We start from the raw sequence: 19690 nt of genomic DNA, 5'->3' as shown, positions 1-19690 counted from the left end.
AGATTACAAAAGATGTGATCAGTCACAGTTTTGAAGGATGCTGGGTCAAAAGCCAAAGTGGAGATGTCAGAAGTTCGCCAACCCTTCAATGTGATGCCTTTTTAAGATTTGCTATTTAACTGATTTCATTAGGGCGTCTAATTTTTGACAACCTGAAGAAGTCAATCGCCTACACATTGACCAAGAACATTCCGGAACTGGCTCCTTACCTCATCTACATCACCATGAGTGTGCCCCTGCCCTTGGGATGTATCACTATTCTCTTCATCGAGCTTGCAACGGATATCGTAAGTCCTACCTCTTCTTCTTTGGTGACAAAGGAAATTACCCCTATGTCCCTTCGGGCAAGATTATAATCCTGGACCTGACCCCAACAGTTTCTCGGATACTGGACAGAAACCCCAATATTTTATTTTAATTTTGTAAGATTGAGAAGAAAGGATGCCTCCTCCAGGAGTGACTTCACAAAGAAATAGAGATATGGTTTATTAAAACAAACATTATTACCAACACAGCATTAAGATATCCTGAACAAGGGCAGCATGGTGGCACAGTGGTTAGCATTGCTGCCTACGGCGCTGAGGACCCGGGTTCGAATCCTGGCCCTGGTCACTGTCCGTGTGGAGTTTGCGCATTCTCCCTGTGTTTGCGTGGGTTTCACCCCCACAACCCAAAGATGTGCAAGTTCGGTGAATTGGACACGCTAAACTGCCCCTTAATTGGGAAAAATAATTGGGTACTCTAAATTTATTTTTAAAAAAGATATCCTGAACATCACACAGAAAAACTAGCTTTCAATTACCCCTTAAACAATAATAATCAGTGCAGTGAATACCATAACCCTTAACTGCTATCTTTACTTCCATTCAAACAACAAAGCCATTTCAAGTTCCAATCCACTTTTAAATAAAGTTAGCACCCAGGAATAGCTGCCTATATGCAAAGTGGAATATGCAGACATCATAGAGATGTCTGCATATTCCACTTTGAGAAAGAGAGGCCTGAATCTGTCAGAACAATGCAGGATCTCTCACTGAATTCTTCAGAAACTGTCTCTCCCAGCTCCCAACTGTATACCTGTTTTTCTGCAAAACACCTGGTACTCTAATTCCTCCCATTAGTTGAAACACATTGTATCCAATTAACCAATGCACAGCAAACCCTCTTAATCTAAACAAAATCTGTGAGTCCAAGCTTTTACGATGCTTTAATTGCACCTCTGGCTCCCCAAAAATCTGTCTGCCTTTTAAACCAGGATTCTTTAAAAACACTACTGCAAACGGTCATACACACTAACCTCAGGTTTTTAACCCTTTGTTACAAAATATTTGAATTCCTACAATCATCACAATAAATAATCTACCCCTCGGAAGGAGACCATTCGGACCATTGTGTGGCCCTGCCGACAAGTCACACTCCAGCTGAACCTCCCCCATCTCTTTGTCCATTGCATCTGGGGTCTGCCGCTTCCCAGCTCATTTCCGAGGGACTTGCGATTGTGGCGAGGGTTCCTCTCTCCATCACCAGTCTAGGCGTTAACTTCCAGTTCCCCGACACCCTCCAGGAGGGGGGTTGGGGGATAACAGAATCGCCAGCACGGACCCACCCCTCACCTCCACTGCTCAGCCAATAGCAATGGTCGCTTCCTGCCCAGTCAACCCTGAACTCTCCCAGCCCCCTCTGTTCCAAGTGAAACAATCCCAGCCTCACCTCCTCGCCAACGTGCTCCCCCAGTCCCGCAGCATCCTCACCTGCACCATTCCCTCACGCAGTCGCATCTTCACCAACAGTGCGTTGACTTCAAGCATACACAGTATGTGGACAGATGGTGGCGGGATAATAACGTCAGTGGGATAATAAGCCAGCGGCCCAGGCTAATGGCCCAAGGACATGGTTTCAAATCAACCTGGGCGGCTGGTTGAGTTTAAATCCAATTAATAAAACCTGGAAATTGAAAGTTGGTCTCAGTAATGGAACTATCGGCAATTGTCATTAAAAAAAAACATTTGGTTCACGAATATCCTTTTGCACATCTTTATCTGGTCTGGTCAGGTACATTACCTGATGATGTACTCTTCAACTATAGGAGGATGAGGAACAGGAGTAGGCCATTCAGCCCATCGAGCCCGCTCTGCCATCCAATATGATCGTGGCTGATCTCATCCCGGCCTCACTCCACTTTCCCGCCCGTTCTCCATAATCCTTCAACCCATTACTAATTAAAAATCTGTCTAGCTCCTCCTTAACTTTACTCAAATTCCCAGCTCCACCACACTCTGGAGTCACGAATTGCACAGATTCATGACACTTTGGTTCGAATAAAGACAAATCTTGATGTCAAGCCTCACACGCTCTGTCGCTGGACTATTAAACCGGAGACTCCAGGGTAATGCGATGGGGACCCGGTTCGAATCCCCCATCATATGCACTAAATACCTACAATACAATATCTCTGAAATTCCTGCATTTATCACATAGTTATCGGGTTCTCAGCACAGAAAGAGGCCCTTCGGCCTATCGTGTCTGTGCCGGCCATCAGGCTCCTATCCATTCTAATCCCATTTTCCAGTACTTGGTCCGTAGCCTTTTATGCTGCGCCATTTCAAGTGCTCATTGAAATGATTCTTAAATGTTGTGAGGGTCCCTGCCTCTACCATTCTTTCAGGCCTCAAGTTCCAGATTCCCACACCCTTTGGGTGAAAATGTTTTTCCTCAAAGCCCCTCTAAATCTCCTGCCCATTACCTTAAATCTATGCCCTCTTGTATTGGCCCCTGCCCTAAGGTGAAAAGTTCCTATTAAGAAATCCCAGAATACTATCTGCTTTAACTGCTCTCTCCAGCTTCAATGATCTCTGCACGTAAACCCCAGCTCCCTCTGACCCTTTAACAATTTTACCCCTGATTTTATATTGTTTCTCACGGTTTGAACCTCTCTTCTCGAGCAGTTCCCGTCTGTGTCCCTTGCCTACGAGAAAGCAGAGAGTGACATCATGAACCTAAAACCCCGGAACCCTCGTCAGGACCGACTAGTCAACGAACAGCTCGCTGTCTATTCCTACTTCCAGATCGGTAGGTACTCCACTCAGGATTCGGTCGCCCTCAGTTCACCCACGCCGATCTCTCACCCCTCTGCGTGACACAGAAAACTCAAATTTCAGCCCCCTTTGGACATCCCTGAGCCGTTCGCGGCCGACGAAGGGTGTTGTTTGCAGGGAGGTCACTGTTGTGACACAGGAAACTCAGCGAGGCAATTGACACTCAGCAAGATCCCACAGATAGCATCGTGATAGAGACCCAAATCATCGGATTATTTTCAGCGATGTGGGTTGAGGGATAAACACTGGGTCTCAGGACACACTGGAAGGAATCTGCGCACCTCCCCCCCCTCCTATGGCAAACAGCAGTCGTGGGATCTTGTACACCACACCACCCCCCTCCCCCACTTCGAGAGGGCAGACGGTAGCCTTGGTTTTAATGTATCATTCGAAAGGTGGGATTCCCGAAAATGCAGCGTTCCATCAATACTGAATCTGACAGTGCAGCACCCCCTTAGTACTGACTCTCCGACAGTGCAGCACTCCCTCAGTACTGACCCTCTGACAGTGCAGCACCTCCTTAGTACTGACTCTCCGACAGTGCAGCACTCCCTCAGTACTGACCCTCTGACAGTGCAGCACCTCCTTAGTACTGAGCCTCCGACAGTGCAGCACTCCCTCAGTACTGACCCTCCGCCAGTACAGTGCTCCCTCAGTACTGACCCTCTGACAGTGCAGAGCTCCCTCAGTACTGACCCTCTGACAGTGCAGCACTCCCTCAGTACTGACCCTCTGACAGTGCAGAGCTCCCTCAGTACTGGTCCTGACAGTGCAGCACTCCCTCAGTATTGACCCTCCAACAGTGCAGCATTCGCTCAGTACTGACCCTCCGATAGTGCAGAGCTCCCTCAGTACTGACCCACTGACAGTGCAGCGCTCCCTCAATACTGACCCTCCGTTGGTGCAGCACTCCCTCAGTGCTGACCCACTGACAGTGCAGCATTCGATCAGTACTGACCCTCTGACAGTGCAGCAATCCCTCAGTACTGACCCACTGACAATGCAGCACTCCCTCAGTACTGACCCACTGACAGTGCAGCACTCCCTCAGTACTGACCCTCTGACAGTGCAGCATTCGCTCAGTACTGACCCTCCGATAGTGCAGCACTCCCTCAGTACTGACCCACTGACAGTGCAGCACTCCCTCAGTACTGACCCACTGACAGTGCAGCACTTCTTCAGTACTGACCCTCCGATAGTGCAGCGCTCCCTCAGTACTGTCCCTCCAATAGTGCAGCACTCCCTCAGTACTGACCCACTGACAGTGCAGCACTCCCTCAGTACTGACCCACTGATAGTGCAGCACTCCCTCAGTACTGACCCTCCGACAGTGTAGCGACCCCCCCCCCCTCCTCCCATGGTGATTGTAGTGCTCACCTGGTTTATGGGGCATGTTTGTCTGGGGAGTGGGCTCACTACCAGGATAGTCTCATCGGAGATGTGAGGGAAAGCGTTAAAGCCCCCTTGAGCCCCGTCCAAAGTGCGGTCCACTGTCCATAAAAGGTGGTGGAGAAGCGGGTTTATCTGATACCGGGCTGTGACCTGGAGCCATATGAAACTAAGGTGTCTTCCTCACTGTGTCGCAACAGGTGTGATTCAGTCCTTTGCCGGATTCACTGATTATTTCACTGTCATGGCGCAGGAGGGGTGGTATCCTCTGCTGTGTATCGGACTCCGAGCTCAATGGGAAGACCAGAGCAACAACTCACTGCAGGACAGTTACGGACAGGAATGGGTATGTATCCACCGAGGGAGCAGAGGTGGGGGGTGGGGGGGTATGATGGGGTGTCCAAGGGCAGAAGGCACGTCAGGGACTGCAGAGTGGGTGTTAAACTCTACTGCATTCCTTCATGCTCTGAAAGTCATGGAACACCAAATCGAGAGAAGTTTTATATCACTGAAGGATCACACCTGAAATATCTGACGAACCCGCACCAGACCCCAACGTTTGTAAAACTGAGAGGATATTTCGCTCCAGGAGTGATCCCATGCACAAATAGGGATATGGTATATTAAAATAAACTGTATGAACACAATATTACTAACTTTAACAGTGGAGAAATCTAACTTACAATTATCATTTAAAGAATGCTTCAGAATAAAATCAGGGCAGCACGGTGGCGCAGTGGTTAGCATTGCTGCCTCACGGCGCCGAGGTCCCAGGTTCGATCCCAGCTCTGGGTCGCTGTCCGTGTGGAAACTTTCTTATTTACATAGATTTTTACATGTAGTCCCCCAGTCTGCCTCCCCCCACCCTCCGTTCCCCCATTGGTAGTTTAATTTTCCCTGTTAGTGCTGACTTCTGCCCTGGGCAACACATACTGTTGTCCGCTCCTCTCTGTTGAGGATTTAAGTTGTTTCTTTGGGGAGTCGGAGATGCAGGGGGCTACGTGGCCCCTCTCCTCCCTTTTTCCCCTTGTTTCGTTCTGTGATTCCCTTGGATTCCCTCCTTTCCCTTTTCCTCTCTGCTCCTTTCCATTGCCCCCCCCGCCCCCCACTCTTCCTGGTCACTATTGGCCTCAAACAGGTCTTGGAATAGGCTGATGAATGGTCCCCACGCTTTGTGGAAGCCCTCGTCTGACCCTTGGATGGTGTAATCTTCTCCAGGTGGAAGAATTCCGACAGGTCTGCCGCTTTGGGTGGTGCTGCTGATCGCCAGCCAAGCAGGATTCTCCGACGTGCGATTAAGGAAGCAAAAGCCAGGGCGTCTGCCCTCTTACTTATATGTAGTTCTGGCTGGTCCAATACTGCCACTCTCAGGCACTCCACCCTCACAACCCTGGACATCACCTCAAGGAAGGCTGTCCAGAAAGAGACAAGTCTGGGGCAGGCCCAGAACATGTGGGTGTGGTTGGTCCGGCCCCTCTGGCACCGTTCACCTTTATCCTCCACCTCCGGGAAGAACCTGCTCATTCGGGTTCTGGTTAGGTGTGCTCTGTGTACCACTTTAAACTGCATGGGGCTGTGCCTAGTGCAGGAGGAGGAATTGGTCCTGCTCAGTGCTTCACTCCAGAGTCCCCACTTCAGTCCCCAGTTCATCCTCCCATTTTTGTCTGGCTTCATCCAGTGGTAGTCTTGCCCTATCCAGGAACTGTCCATATATGTTCCCACAGTTCCCCCCAATCCTTGCCATCCGTGTTTGTTGGTTCCTCTAAGAGTGTCTCTTGGGGCCCTGGGGTATCTAGCCATCTCCTTGCGGAGAAAGTGTTTAATTTGAAGGTGCCCGAGTTCCTGTCCTGTCTGTAGTTCAGGTCTTCTGTCAGTTCGCCCAAGGTCGTTAGTCTGTCCCTTATGTAAAAGTCCCTGACTGCTAACGTTCCCCCCCCCCCTGTCCTGTCTCCATTTTTTAAAGGTGGCGTCGAGCGGTTACCGCAGATGGGGCCATTTCGGTTTAACCGAAATGCTGTCTCATTTGGTTCAATGTCTTCAGTGTGGCTACCACCACTGGGCTGGATGTGCACTTTGGCGGGAGGACTCCTCCAGCCTCACCCATTCCGTATTGGGTTCTCATATCCATCCCCTCACCCTCTCGGCTGTGGCTGCCCAGTGGTAGTATTGTAGATTCGGCAGGGTCAGACCGCCCATATTTTTCCTCCTTTGCAGTTTCGACTTAGGGATCCTTGTGTTCTTACCCCCCACATGAATGCCATGATCATTTTGTCTACCTTGTGGAAAAAGGCCTTGGGGATGGAGATCGATATGGATCTAAACAGGAAGAGTAACTTTGGAAGTATGTTCATCTTTTTAAAATAATTTAGAGTACCCAATTATTTTTTTTTCCAATTAAGGGGCAATTTAGTGTGGCCAATTCACCTAACCTGTACATCTTTGGGTGGTGGAGATGAGACCCATGCAGACACGGGGAGAATGTGCAAACTCCACACAGAGAGTGACCCGGGGCCAGGACCAAACCCAGGTCCTCAGCGCCCAAGGCAGCAGTGCCACCCACTGCGCCGCCCATGACAGTACGTTCATCTTAATCGCCTGCACCCTCCCTGCCAGGGAAAGTGGGGGGGCATCCCATCTATGTCGGTTTTTTTAAACATGTGGATCCATGTCCAGTCATGGGCTATCCGCATCCCCAAGTAGCGGATTTTGTTTTGGGCTAGTTTCAATCACCTCTGGCGTTCGTTCCCTGGATGGGGTCATTATTAAATTTAGCAGCCGCCTGATGGGGCGGCGAGGTAGCACAGTGTTTAGCACTGTTGCTTCGCAGCGCCAGGGTCCCAGGTTCCAATCCCGGCTTGGGTCACTGTCTGTGCGGAGTGTGCACGTTCTCGCTGTGTCTGCATGGGTTTCCTCCGGGTGCTCGGGTTTCCTCCCACAAGTCCCGAAAGACGTGCTGTTAGGTGAATTGGACATTCTGAATTCTCCCTCTGTGTACCCTAACAGGCGCCGGAATGTGGCGACTAGGGGTTTTTCATAGTAACTTCATTGCAGTGTTAATGTAAGCCTACTTCTGACAATAAAGATTATTATTATTATGTTTGCAGTTAGCTATCTACCCTTGACAAAGCCCGTCTGGTCCTCTGCGACCACCTCCGGTACGCCAGTTTTCCAATCTCTTGGGCAGGACTTTCTCGAGTATCTTTGTGTCTACGTTGAGCAGCAAAATGAGTCTGCAAGATCCAAATTCTGTTGAACCTTTGTCTTGTTTGGCTATCAGCGATACCGTGGCCTATGTCAGCGTAGGAGGCAGGGTGCCCCTCGCTAATGAGTCTGCGAACATATCCCTAAGTACGGGGCCAGGGTTGGTGCAGATGTTTTATAGAAGTCCGCCGGGAACCCGTCGGGTCCCGGCTCCTTCCCCGCCTGCATGGAGCTGATGCTCTCCATGATCTCTCCCAATCTTATTGGTGTTTCCAGCTCCGCCTGCCTGTCGTCCCCCACGACTAGCATGTCCAGTCCATCAAGGAACCGTTTCATCTCCATGTCCCCAGTCGGGGGGTTCGGACGTGTATGGAGGTCTCGAATGCTTGGTTGACCTCTTTTTGCTCGGTTACCAGTCTGCCTCTGCTATCCTTTACCTGCGCGCTCCTCTCTCTTGTAGCAACCGGCTTTCTCAGCTGGTGAGCCAGTAGGCAGTCAGCCCTTTCTCCATGTTCATAGAAGGTCCCTCGTGTCTGGCGGAGTTGGTGCACTGCTTTCCTGATAGAAAGCAGGTTAACCTCCTTTTGTAGCTTTTCCTCTCTGCCAGATGCTCTATGGTCAAAGCCTCAGAATACTTTCTGTCGATCTCCAGAATGGAGTTGATCAGTTGTTGCCTGGCCGCCCTCTATTCCCTGTCTCTACGTGCCTTGTAGGATATAATCTCTCCCCTAATCACAACCTTCAGTGCCTCCCAGAAAGTGGAAGGTGAGACTTCCCATTCTGGTTATTAGCAATGTACTCTGAAGAATAAAGGGATTAAGGGTTATGGTGTTCGGGCCGGAAAGTGGAGCTGAGTCCACAAAAGATCAGCCATGATCTCATTGAATGGCGGAGCAGGCTCGAGGGGCCAGATGGCCTACTCCTGTTCCTAGTTCTTATGTACTCGCTTATGGCCTGTGATGTTTTCTGGCCGAAGACCTCATTGGTCAAGAGATGGGGTGTTGGGCACGGCCCGTCTCCAACCTCACATCAATGTAATGCGGAACGTGGTCGGAGATAACTATCGTGGAGCGTTCCACCGTTCCTATTCCTGGAAGCATGACCTTTCCCACTGCAATGAGTATGCTTTGTGAATCAGCGAAAAGAACAAGAATCCCTTCTCATGGGGTGTAGGAACTGCCATGGCTTTTATTTGCTTCTATGAAGTCTGTGTCATCCCAGTTGGGTGTGTATATATTTACTAGAACTACCGGTGCCCCGTCCAGGACACCACTGACCATGACGTACTGTCTCCCTTGGTCTGTAACCGTCCTTGTCGCTTTAAACCTTGTCGTTTTGTTAATCAGTATGGCTACTCCCCTACCTCTCGCCCCATAACACGAGTGGTACGTCTGTCCCACCCAGCCATTCCTTATCTGCAGTCAATCCTTCTCCCTCAGATGTGTCTCCTTCAGGAAGACTATGTTGGCTTTCAAACTTCTTAAGTGGGCGAAGACTCAGGGGGCGGGATTCTCCGCCCCGCCGCACCACATTTCTGCCCCGACCGGCTGGCGGGATTCTCCATTACGCCGGTCGGTCAATGGGGTTTCCCATTGTGGGGCAGCCCCAAGCCGTCGATAAACCCCCGGGCACCAGCTTAACGGAGAATCGTGCCGGCGGAGAATCCCGGCCTGGATCTTTTCACTGGACCGTTATTTCCTGACATTCCGAGTGATAATCCTGGTGGGGGTTTTGTCCCCCTGCTCTTGTGGGATCAACCATACTTACCTGGTGGATGCATCCCTGCACAAAATGGCCACGGTCGCCGCTCTCACCATGAGGTCGAGCTCCTGTACTCCGGGGTTTCCTTTTGTTTGTGGCTGCTTGTGGCACCACCTTGTCTCCCCAGCCTGCACCTTACCTGCCGAAGCCAATCCGAAAACTAACTTTTTCCCCTGTCCTGTTCCTTTTGTGCTCCTTCCCGCAACCCCCCCCCCCCCCCCCCCCCCCCCCCCGCCCCTCTGCCTGCTGTTCCCCGTCCCTATCCCTGTGTTCTCCTGCCGGGAGGTGCGCTGCAGCTCCCCTTGCTGCCTGTCTTCCCGTGTTAGCTATCCCTGCCAGTGTGGTGGCTCCCCTCCCAGAGTTGGTCTAGCCGCTAAATTGCACCCGCTGACTACCCGCTTTCTCTGCCTATACCCTCACCTGCATTCCCCTGTCCTCGCTCTTTCCAGTGATCTGGTCTTTTTTTGATCAGAGCGAGGCAGCACAGTCCCGCGCAAACATATTCACTGTCCAATGTGTTATGGCCCAGGATTTAGAGAACCCCAAAGTGTATCAGGGAGTTCACCTGACCCACAACTTTTAATAGATTGTGGTATGGGGAGCACATGGCTCTCTCTACAGGTGTGGTACAGCAGAAATGGAAAAGTATTTTTTAAAGCAAAACAATGTTTATTCTATGAACTCAAGTTAACCTTTTTAAAACATAGTGAACATCTTAGCAACCATTAATTCAAATACAACCTCCAAAGAATACACTAAGTAATCCTTAAGCTGTCCTTTTAACACCCACAAGACTTAAAAACAATCTTTTAACAGAAGCACATAACGTTAAAGTCACTACTGAGAGCAATTATTAGTTTTAAATCACCAAAGGATCGATTTACAGTTTTTAGATTACAGAGAGAAAGACTAATACCCCTTCTGGCTGTGACTGCAGCTATCCTGCTCTGAAAACGAAACTAAAACACACCCTGCAGCAAACAGCCTAAAACGAAAGTAAAAAGAGGACATACAGCCCAGCTCCACCCACTCTCTGACATCACTGCAGTAATAAACACCCATTTCTTAAAGGTACTCTCACTACAGATATTTAGATACACACCCATTTATAAAAATTCATTTCTCAAAGGTACTCTCACATGACACCTCCCCCCAAGAAAAAAAAAATAAACCATCAACTTCAAGATGGTTTCATTTTTCAGCTTTTCACTATCCTTTAAGAAATGCACACAGTAAATATACTTTTTCATTTCAAAAAAACAACACGCGCAAACAGGTATAATAATATAGTCCATTTTTTTGTTGTTGTTCTTCCTCCAACTGAAACTGCTTCTGTTCATCACATTCGTGACAAAGCATCGGCTATCACGTTTTCTCGTCCTCAACTTTTCCCTTTAAGTTCCCCTGGGCCGCCACCAACCTTTTCACTTCTGCTTCCAGGGCGACAGACCGCTCTGGTCTGTCGAGATCTTCTCCAGGTCGTGGATTGTCCTTTCCTGTGCCTCCACTTTCTTCCACAGCCCGTCGATTGTCTTTTGCATGGTGACCATCGCCTCTGTCACTGCCACCTGGATTTCTATCCTGATCGCCTCTTTCATGGTGGCCACTTCCTTCGTTGGTCTCCCTCTCTCCTGGATGGCTGGAGCCTCTTGCCTCGTGGGTCTGCCATCGCGTCCGCCTGCTGCTTGTGGCCCTTTCCGCCACTTCACCCCTTGAGCTCCCGTTTGCTGGCATTTTTTGTGTGGTTGCTTTCTTCTCGCCATTGAGGTAAATTTGTCTTCGAATTTTCAGGCAAAATTCACCTGAAAGTGCTTATTTGGTTCTGGTCTGGAGGAGAGCCACTTGATATATGTCCGCTCAGCACCATCACCAGAAGAAGAATTAATTTTAAAGACTGCTTGGAGAGAGCGAGCGAAAGATAGAGCAAGAGAGAGAGAGCGAGAGACAGAGAGAGGGAGAGAGACATCCTGTCATAAAACAGCCTGCAGATTCTTGTCTGTCAGGCAACTGCTCAACCCAACAACCTTTTGCAGAAGCTGCTGTTCAGTCCACAGCAATATCTAAACTGTCTGCTGGCGACTTGGTACAGACCTGGCTCCTCCCATTATCTTTATCCCACTCCAATCCCCTGAACTAACTGATTAAATTTAAACACTAATTATCTACTCCCCAAAAATCACAACAAAAACCCATTAGCCTCTCCTTTTAAACATAAGCATGGTTTGAAATAACAATGACTCACTTTCACGACATCTTTAAACCAGGGTTTTAAAAAATATTACTGCAGCAGATATATACACACTCTAACTCAGGCATTTAAAACCATTACTGCACCAGATACATTTGATACTCATCAATGTCTTACAGTCATCACAAATACTGTGAATGGTTTTGATCCCCTTATCGAAGGAAAGATATCCTGGCATTGGAGGCAGTTCAGAGAAGGTTCACTAGGTTGATCCCAGGTACTGTTACGACACTCTGGGCTGTGTGCAGTCAATTCTAGCCCCACTTGATCCGGAGTCACAACACAATTGAATTAACCAACAATTCATATAAAAATACCCAAAGTCTTTGGTCCTTGACTGCCCAATAATTACAGTCACCAGGTTTGTAAATTTAAACACAATTACTGTTTATTTATAACAAGAACTATAATGAAATATGCAGAAAATACAACTGGTTAATTATTAATGAATATCTAATTCCCCACTTGTCCCCCAACCTCTTTTTCTCTCTCTCTCTTACACACACACACACATGAAGAAAGGGGTAAAACAAAAACATAAGCAAAAGGAAAGAAAAGGTCTTTGTTTCCAGCACCTTACCCCTCTTCAAACCTTGCTTTCAGTTTGTGGTTTTATGGTATGTTCATTCAGGTCTCTGCAAGTTCAGAAATACAGCACTCTCAGCGTTTCTTTTTTTTTAAATTTAGAGTGCCCAATTCATTTTTTCCAATTAAGGGGCAATTTAGAGTGGCCAATCCACCTAGCCTGCACATCTTTGGTTTGTGGGGGCGAAAACCCATGCAAATACGGGGAGACTGTGCAAACTCCACACGGACAGCGACCCCGAGCCGGGATCGAACCTGGGACCTCAGCACCATGAGGCAGCAGTGCTAACCACTGAGCCACCGTGCTGCCCACTCACTGCTTTTCTGGAGAGAAGTTCTTGCTTGTGTGCTGCCAGGAGTCAAACTGAAACTTCTTGGGACTCTGAAAATGTTTCCAGCGGGATAGGATCCAATCACCACCTATTACTGGGCAAGAGTACAGCCTATTGGGCCAATTCATTGGCTGCCAGCCAATCAACCAAACCGAGTCCCATCTCTCTCTGGTGCTGACAAGTCTGCAGCTCCAATTTGAACCAGCCAAGACTAGCCGAGTGTTCTCTCCTGTAACGTCTGAATTCTGCTGCTTGACTTAAAGATACATGTCCATTAATCATCCATGGACCAAAGAAAAGCACAGCAAAATAAAATAATTCAGGGAATAAGTTGAATCGGTTGGCCCTGTGCTCACTGGAGTTTAGAAGAATGAGAGGTGACCTTGTTGAGACATGTAGGATTGTCAGAGGGCTTGACAGGGTAGATGCTGAGAGCACGTTTCCTCTTGCGGGAGTCCAGGACCCCAGAGCATAATCTCAGAGTAAGGGGTAGCTCATTTAAGACAGAGATGAATCGCTTCTCTCAGAGGGTAGTGAATCTGTGGAATTCTTTACAGCACAGAGCTGTAGAGGCAGGGTCGTTAACTATGTTCAAGGCTGAGATAGGCAGATTTTTAATCAGCGAGGGAATCAAGGGGTACGGAGCTGAGGCGGGTAAGTAGGAGTGGAGGATCATCACATCAGGTGAGTTATGATCTCATTGAATGGCAGAGCAGACTCTATGGGCCGAGTGACCTCCTTCTGCCCCCACGTCTCATTGGTGTAACTCTTGTGTTACTGTTGTGACTCAGTTCACTATCTCTGTCGCACTTCCAGCAGATAGCGGGCTGAGGAGGTGCCTGATATTCTGGCCTCTGTTGACATTGAGCCCCATTTCTGACTGGCCAAATTCCCCAATGCCCTTCCAGGCAGTTAACCTCCAGAGGTCACGGCCATCAGTGGCTCTCTTAAGATCCCACTGGTAGATTCTTTCTTTTGCTCCCTCTATTCATTCTTGGGAAGGGCCGAATGGCCTCCTTCTGCACTGTAGGGATTCTATGTGGGCCTCACTGGGCCGGGCCCAGCATTTATTGCCCACCCCTAACTGTCGCTGAATAGAGTGTCCTGCTTGGACATTTCAGAGGGGCAGATCAGAGTCAACCACATTGATGTGGGGGTCTGGAGTCACATGTAGGCCAGATTGGGTAAGGACTACAGATTCCCCTCCCCAATGGGGACATTAATGAACCAAGCCACTTCCCAGTCAGTAGGTCTTATTATATATGGCTGTTATCCATCCAATGAATGCAGCCACCGAACACGGGCCTCATTGGTTGGGCGACGAGTGCCTGCTCGTTCAATTCAGTCCGTCAAGACTCAGTCAGAGAGGTCTATTGTACAGAAAAGGCCCTTTGGCCCATTACACCTGCACCAGTCAAAAACAACTATCTACGTGTTCTAATCCCATTTTCCAGCACTTGGCCCATAGCCTTATAGGCTTTGTCATTGCAAGTGCATATCTAAATACTCCTTCAGTGTTATAAGGGTCTCTCTGCCTCCACCAGTCTTTCAGGCAGTGAGTTCCAAACTCCCATAAGCCTCTGGGAAAAAAGGTTTTCCCTCCTGCCCCAAACCTTAAATCTATGCCCCTGGTCATTGATCCCTCCGCCAAGTGGAAACGTTTTGTCCTGTCTACTCTATCTACTGATCACTTAAGGGGGATTAAGGGTTATTGTGCCAAGGGGAGGGGAGATGGAGTTAAGATACAGATCAGCCACGATCTGATTGAAATGGAGGAACAGGTTCAGTGGGGCTGAATGGGCGCCTCCTGTTCCTGTGTAATAGGCTCGAGAGGGCTCAACGGAACTTCTCCTGTTCCTGTGTAACAGGCTTGAGGGGGCTGACTCGGCCTCCGCCTGTTCTTGTGTAACAGGCTCGAGAGGGCTGAATGGCCCTCCACCTGTTCCTGTGTAACAGGCTCGAGAGGGCTGAATGGACCTCCTCCTGCTCCTGTGTGACAGGCTCGAGAGGGCTGAATGGGCCTGTTCCTGTGTAACAGGCTCAAGGGAGCTGAATGGGCCTCTTCCTGTTCCTGTGTAACAGTCTCAGGGTGGCTGAATGGGCCTCCTCCTGTTCCTGTGTACAGGCTCGAGAGGACTGAATCGGCGCCACCTGTTCCTGTGCAACAGGCTCCAGGGTCTTTCTCTGACCCGGCAAAATCAATCATTACCTCTAACTGTATGTTTTGGTTTCCCTCAGACCTTTTGGCAGCGCCGATATCAACAGTACACATGTTACACCGTCTTCTTCATCAGCATTGAGATGTGTCAGATCGCGGATTGCCTCATCAGAAAGACCAGGCGCCTTTCCATATTTCAGCAGGGTGTCTTCAGGTGAGAAGTGGCGGACGCACCCCCTCCCTAATCCCCGCTCCCCCCCCCGCCCCCGCTCCGGACAACCCACCCCCTACAAGGGTCACGAACACTTCCAGCAAGACACAGTTCAGTACAGAAATCAACACTAAGCTAGAAACAGGGCACATCCAAACAGACCTGGGATGCACAGATGCCTCCAACACTGTGATCAGGTACAGAGATTAATCTGAGTGACTAGCGGAACACTGGTCTTCCTATCCGGAGGACTGCAATAACAAGAGGGTAGAAGTCGTGTTTCATCCAGACAAAAGCCCCTGGTCAGACCACACCTGGAGTCGGTGTGAAGAGCTCTGGGCCCGACTCCTCAGGAAGGGATCACTGACCTTGGAGGGAGCGCAGTGTCCATTTTACCAGAACGAGACCGGGACTGCAAAGGTTAAATTACGAGGAGAGATTAAAGAAAGACTAGCCTCGTATTCCCAGGGATTTAGAAGGTTAAATGGAGGGATTTGATTGAAGTGTTCAAGATATTAAGGAAAACGGATAGGGGCCGATAGACAGAAATGATTCCCACTTGTTGGGGGGAGTCTCTGACCAGGACTGGAATTTGGAAACTTTCTACACACAGGTAGGAGGAAGGCTGGGATTCTCTTCCTCAAAGTACAACTGATCAATTAGCAATTAAAAATCTGAGATGTGAGAGAATTTTGTGATCCAAAGGTTCACATTGAATGGTAAACAGGCTTGAGGCGGTTAAATGGGCCTCTTCCAGTTCCTGTGTAACAGATTCGGGTGGGGGCTGAATGGGCCTCCTCCAGTTCCTCTGTAACAGATTCGGGTGGGGGCTGAATGGGCCTTCTCCTGTTTAACAGGCTCGAGGGGGAGCGTTTGTGTGACACTGAATTTTCCCTCTGATGTTTGCGCACGTAACCAGAACTGGGGTTGGGGGGGGGGGGGGTGTGGAAGCACGACATTGTTTCAAAAATTGGCGGTTCACCCTTTTAGGACACGAAGGTGAGGTGAAATATTTTTCTCTTAAGTGGACTGTGAAACTTTGGAAACTCTGTGCTTCGTAAGGCAGATGACAAGAATCTAAGCTTATCGGGTTAGATGTGAACATGGAACTCAATGTCAACAGATGATCCATTACCCTGCTAAGGGTCTAAATGCCGTCCTCCTGCTCCTGTTTTTTAAGATGAGGAACGAAAGGCAGGGGTGTGGGACTCGGCACAACCACACTTTCAAAGGTATCAGAACAGGCTCGATGGGCCGAATGGTCTGCTTACTATACACCAAGTTTTCCCAAGTCTTCTCCTCACGGAATTTTGTTTTGTTTTGTGACTCCTCCTTCAGGAACAAAGTCCTGCTTTCGGCAATCATATTCCAAGTGCTGCTTGGCAACTTCTTGTGCTACTGCCCTGGGATGCCCAACATTTTTAACTTCATGCCTATTCGGTAAGTGTAACAAACTGAGGCTGGGGGGCAGGGAGAGATCGGTATTCTGCCACCCCTCCCGGCTTTCAGTCCCCTCTGGATGTGACTGTCCCCACACCCTGGCATCGCCTCCCACCTGCAGAAAGCTACAGCTGGCCCAAAATTGCTCCCCTGTGTCCTATCTCACTCTGGGTCTCGTTCTCACCTCAACCCCATCACCCACTGAGCTATATTGATACCTGGACTAACAACGCCTCCTTTTTAAAGTTCTTATTCCTGTTTTCAAATCCCTCACATCCCCATACCCACCTCGGTAATCTCCTCCAGCCCCTCCCTATCTCTGTAACCGGCTCCAGCTCCTACAACCCTCCCTATCTCTGTAACCTCCCCCATCTCCTCGGCAATGTGGAAAATAGCCCAAATGTGACCTGTACACAAAAAACAGGACAAATCCAACCCAGCCAATTACCACTCTATCATCAGCAAAGTGATGGAAGGGATCATCAACAGTGTTGTCCATCGGCACTTACTCAGCAATAATCTGCTCACGGACACTCAGTTTGGGCTCCACCAGTGTCACTCATTACAGTCTTGGTTCAAACATGGACAAAAGAGCTGAATGGCAGAGATGAGAGTGACTACCCTTGACATCACAGCAGCAATTGGCCAAGTAAGGCATCAAGTAGCCCCAGCTAAACTGGAGTCAAAGGGAATCGGGGGGGGGGGGGGAGAGAAGCTTTCTGCTGTTTGGAGTCATACCTGGCACAAAGTAAGATGGTTGTGATGGTTGGAGGTCAATCATCTCAGCTTCAAATGCAGCAAGACCTGGACAATATCTAGGCTTGGGCTGACAAGTGGCAAGTTACATGCGTGCCACACAAGTGCCAGGCAATGACCATTTCCTATATGAGAGGATCTAACCATCACCCCTTGACTTTCAGTGGCATTACCATCGCTGAATCCCCCACAATCAACATCTTGGAGGGTTTACCATTGATCAGAAACTGAACTAGCTATATTAATACTGTGGCTACCAGGGCAGGTCAAAGGCTAGAAATCCTGTGGCGAGTAAGTCACTTCCAGACCACCCCTCCCTCAAAAGAAAGCCTGTCCACCATCTACAAGGCACAGGTCAGGAGTGTAATGGAATACTCTCTACTTGTCTGGATGAGTGCAGCTCCAATAAGACTCAAGAAGCTCGACACCATCCAGGGCAAAGAAGCCCCGCTTGATTGCTCCCCCGTCCACAAACAATCAAACTCGCCACCAGATGCACAGTAGCAGCCGTGCGTACCATCTACAAGATACACTGCAGGAACTCACCAAGGACTCTTAGACAGCACCTTCCAAACCCACGACCATCTAGTAGGACAATGGCAACAGATACCTGGGAACCCCACCACCTGGAGGTTCCCCTTCAGATCCCTCACCTCTTCCACTTGGAAATATATCGGCCGTCACTGGGACAAAATCCTGGATCTCCCTCCCTAACAGCACTGTGGATACACCTCAGGGACTTCAGCAGTTCAAGAAGGTAGCTCACAACCACCTTCTGAAGGGCAACTAGGGATAGGCAATAAATGCTGGGCCTAACCAGCGCTATCCACATCCCATAAATTAATTTACAAAAAGCTGCTACAACCCTCCCTATCTCCGTGACTTCCCTCAGCCCTCCCCATCTCTGTAACCTCCTCCAGCACCTACAACCCTCCTCAGCTCCATAACCTACGCCGGCCCCTACAACCCTCTGAGATCTCTGCGCTCCAATTCCTGCCTCCTGACCACAGACCCCCCCTTCCCGCCGATTCCCATCGCTCCACCATGGCAGACGTGCTATCAGCTGCCTGTGGGGCCCTGAGATCTGCAGTGCCCTCTGTCTCTCTCTTTTAAGATGCTCCTTGGAAAATCGACCTCTGTGACCGAGCTTCTCACCGCCTGACCTGATATCTCCTGATGCGTCTTGGGGTCAAATTCCGTTTTGCAAATCGCTCCTGTGAAAATTCCCATGGCTAGAGATGGTCAAAGTTAAGGCAGGAACGGCAGCACGGTGGCACAGTGGTTAGCACGGCTGTCTCACGGCACCGAGGTCCCAGGTTCGAACCTGGCTCTGGGTCACCGTCTGAGTGGAGTTTGCACATTCTCCCCGTGTTTGCATGGGTTTCACCCCCACAACCCACAGATGTGCAGGGTAGGTGGATTGGCCACACTAAATTGCCCCTTAATTGGGAAAAAAAAATGAATTGGTAACTCCAATAAAAAAAATTCAGGCAGGAATTACCGTCCCAGGAGCACATCTCAAACAGCGGCTTCAGGGAGGGCAAGTACTAGGGTGATTAAAAGCCCACTGGGAGCCGGGAGTGGGCGACAGGCCCTGGCTTCGCTCTGAAGGACAGAATACCCATGGTACGGTCATGCGATATCACCTCAGCTTATGAGCTGCTGCCAGGGCCTGGGCGAGGAGGTCAACACCACACTGACCACAGCATTGTTCTCCCACAGGGGGCAGTGGTGGTTTGTTCCAATCCCGTTTGGAATCTTGATATTCGCCTACGATGAGATCAGGAAGCTAGGAGTGCGCAGGCATCCTGGAAGTAAGTACAGCCATGGGCACTTCTCAATAAATCCAAACATTCCTGAGACATGGAGCGCCCTCTACACAGTCCCCATCAAACACTCCCAGGACAGGTACAGCATGGGGTTAGATAGAGTAAATCTCCCTCTACACTGAACCCATCAACACTCCCAGGACAGGTACAGCACGGGGTTAGATACAGAGTAAAGCTCCCTCTACACTGTCCCCATCAAACACTCCCAGGACAGGTACAGCACGGGGTTAGATACAGAGTAAAGCTCCCTCTACACTGTGCCCATCAAACACTCCCAGGACAGGTACAGCACGGGGTTAGATACAGAGTAAAGCTCCCTCTACACTGTCCCCATCAAACACTCCCAGGACAGGTACAGCACGGGGTTAGATACAGGGTAAAGCTCCCTCTACACTGTCCCCATCAAACACTCCCAGGACAGGTACAGCACGGAGTTAGACACAGAGTAAAGCTCCCTCTACACTGTCCCCATCAAACACTCCCAGGACAGGTACAGCACGGAGTTAGACACAGAGTAAAGCTCCCTCTACACTGTCCCCATCAAACACTCCCAGGACAGGTACAGCACGGGGTTAGATACAGAGTAAAGCTCCCTCTACACTGTCCCCATCAAACATCCCAGGGCAGGTACAGCACGGAGTTAGACACAGAGTGAAGCTCCCTTTGTACTAGAAATCTCACCAAG

At 49.5% G+C, this 19690-nt stretch overlaps 1 protein-coding gene across 1 annotated transcript in view; it reads left to right on the top strand.

Moving 5' to 3' along the window:
* The window catches only part of LOC140386485 (potassium-transporting ATPase alpha chain 1), a 92005-nt gene that overhangs the window by 71561 nt on the left and 754 nt on the right, over positions 1-19690 (top strand). The window contains exons 17-22 of the mRNA XM_072468874.1: positions 133-287; positions 2946-3069; positions 4685-4830; positions 14850-14983; positions 16319-16420; positions 18899-18990. Coding sequence (XP_072324975.1) covers positions 133-287; positions 2946-3069; positions 4685-4830; positions 14850-14983; positions 16319-16420; positions 18899-18990 — 753 coding nt within the window. The remainder of the gene's footprint in view (positions 1-132; positions 288-2945; positions 3070-4684; positions 4831-14849; positions 14984-16318; positions 16421-18898; positions 18991-19690) is intronic.

Source organism: Scyliorhinus torazame, chromosome 12, assembly GCF_047496885.1.
Source record: "Scyliorhinus torazame isolate Kashiwa2021f chromosome 12, sScyTor2.1, whole genome shotgun sequence".
In the NCBI taxonomy this organism is placed as follows: Eukaryota; Metazoa; Chordata; class Chondrichthyes; order Carcharhiniformes; family Scyliorhinidae; genus Scyliorhinus; species Scyliorhinus torazame.
This window is presented reverse-complemented; position numbering and strand designations above follow the sequence as displayed.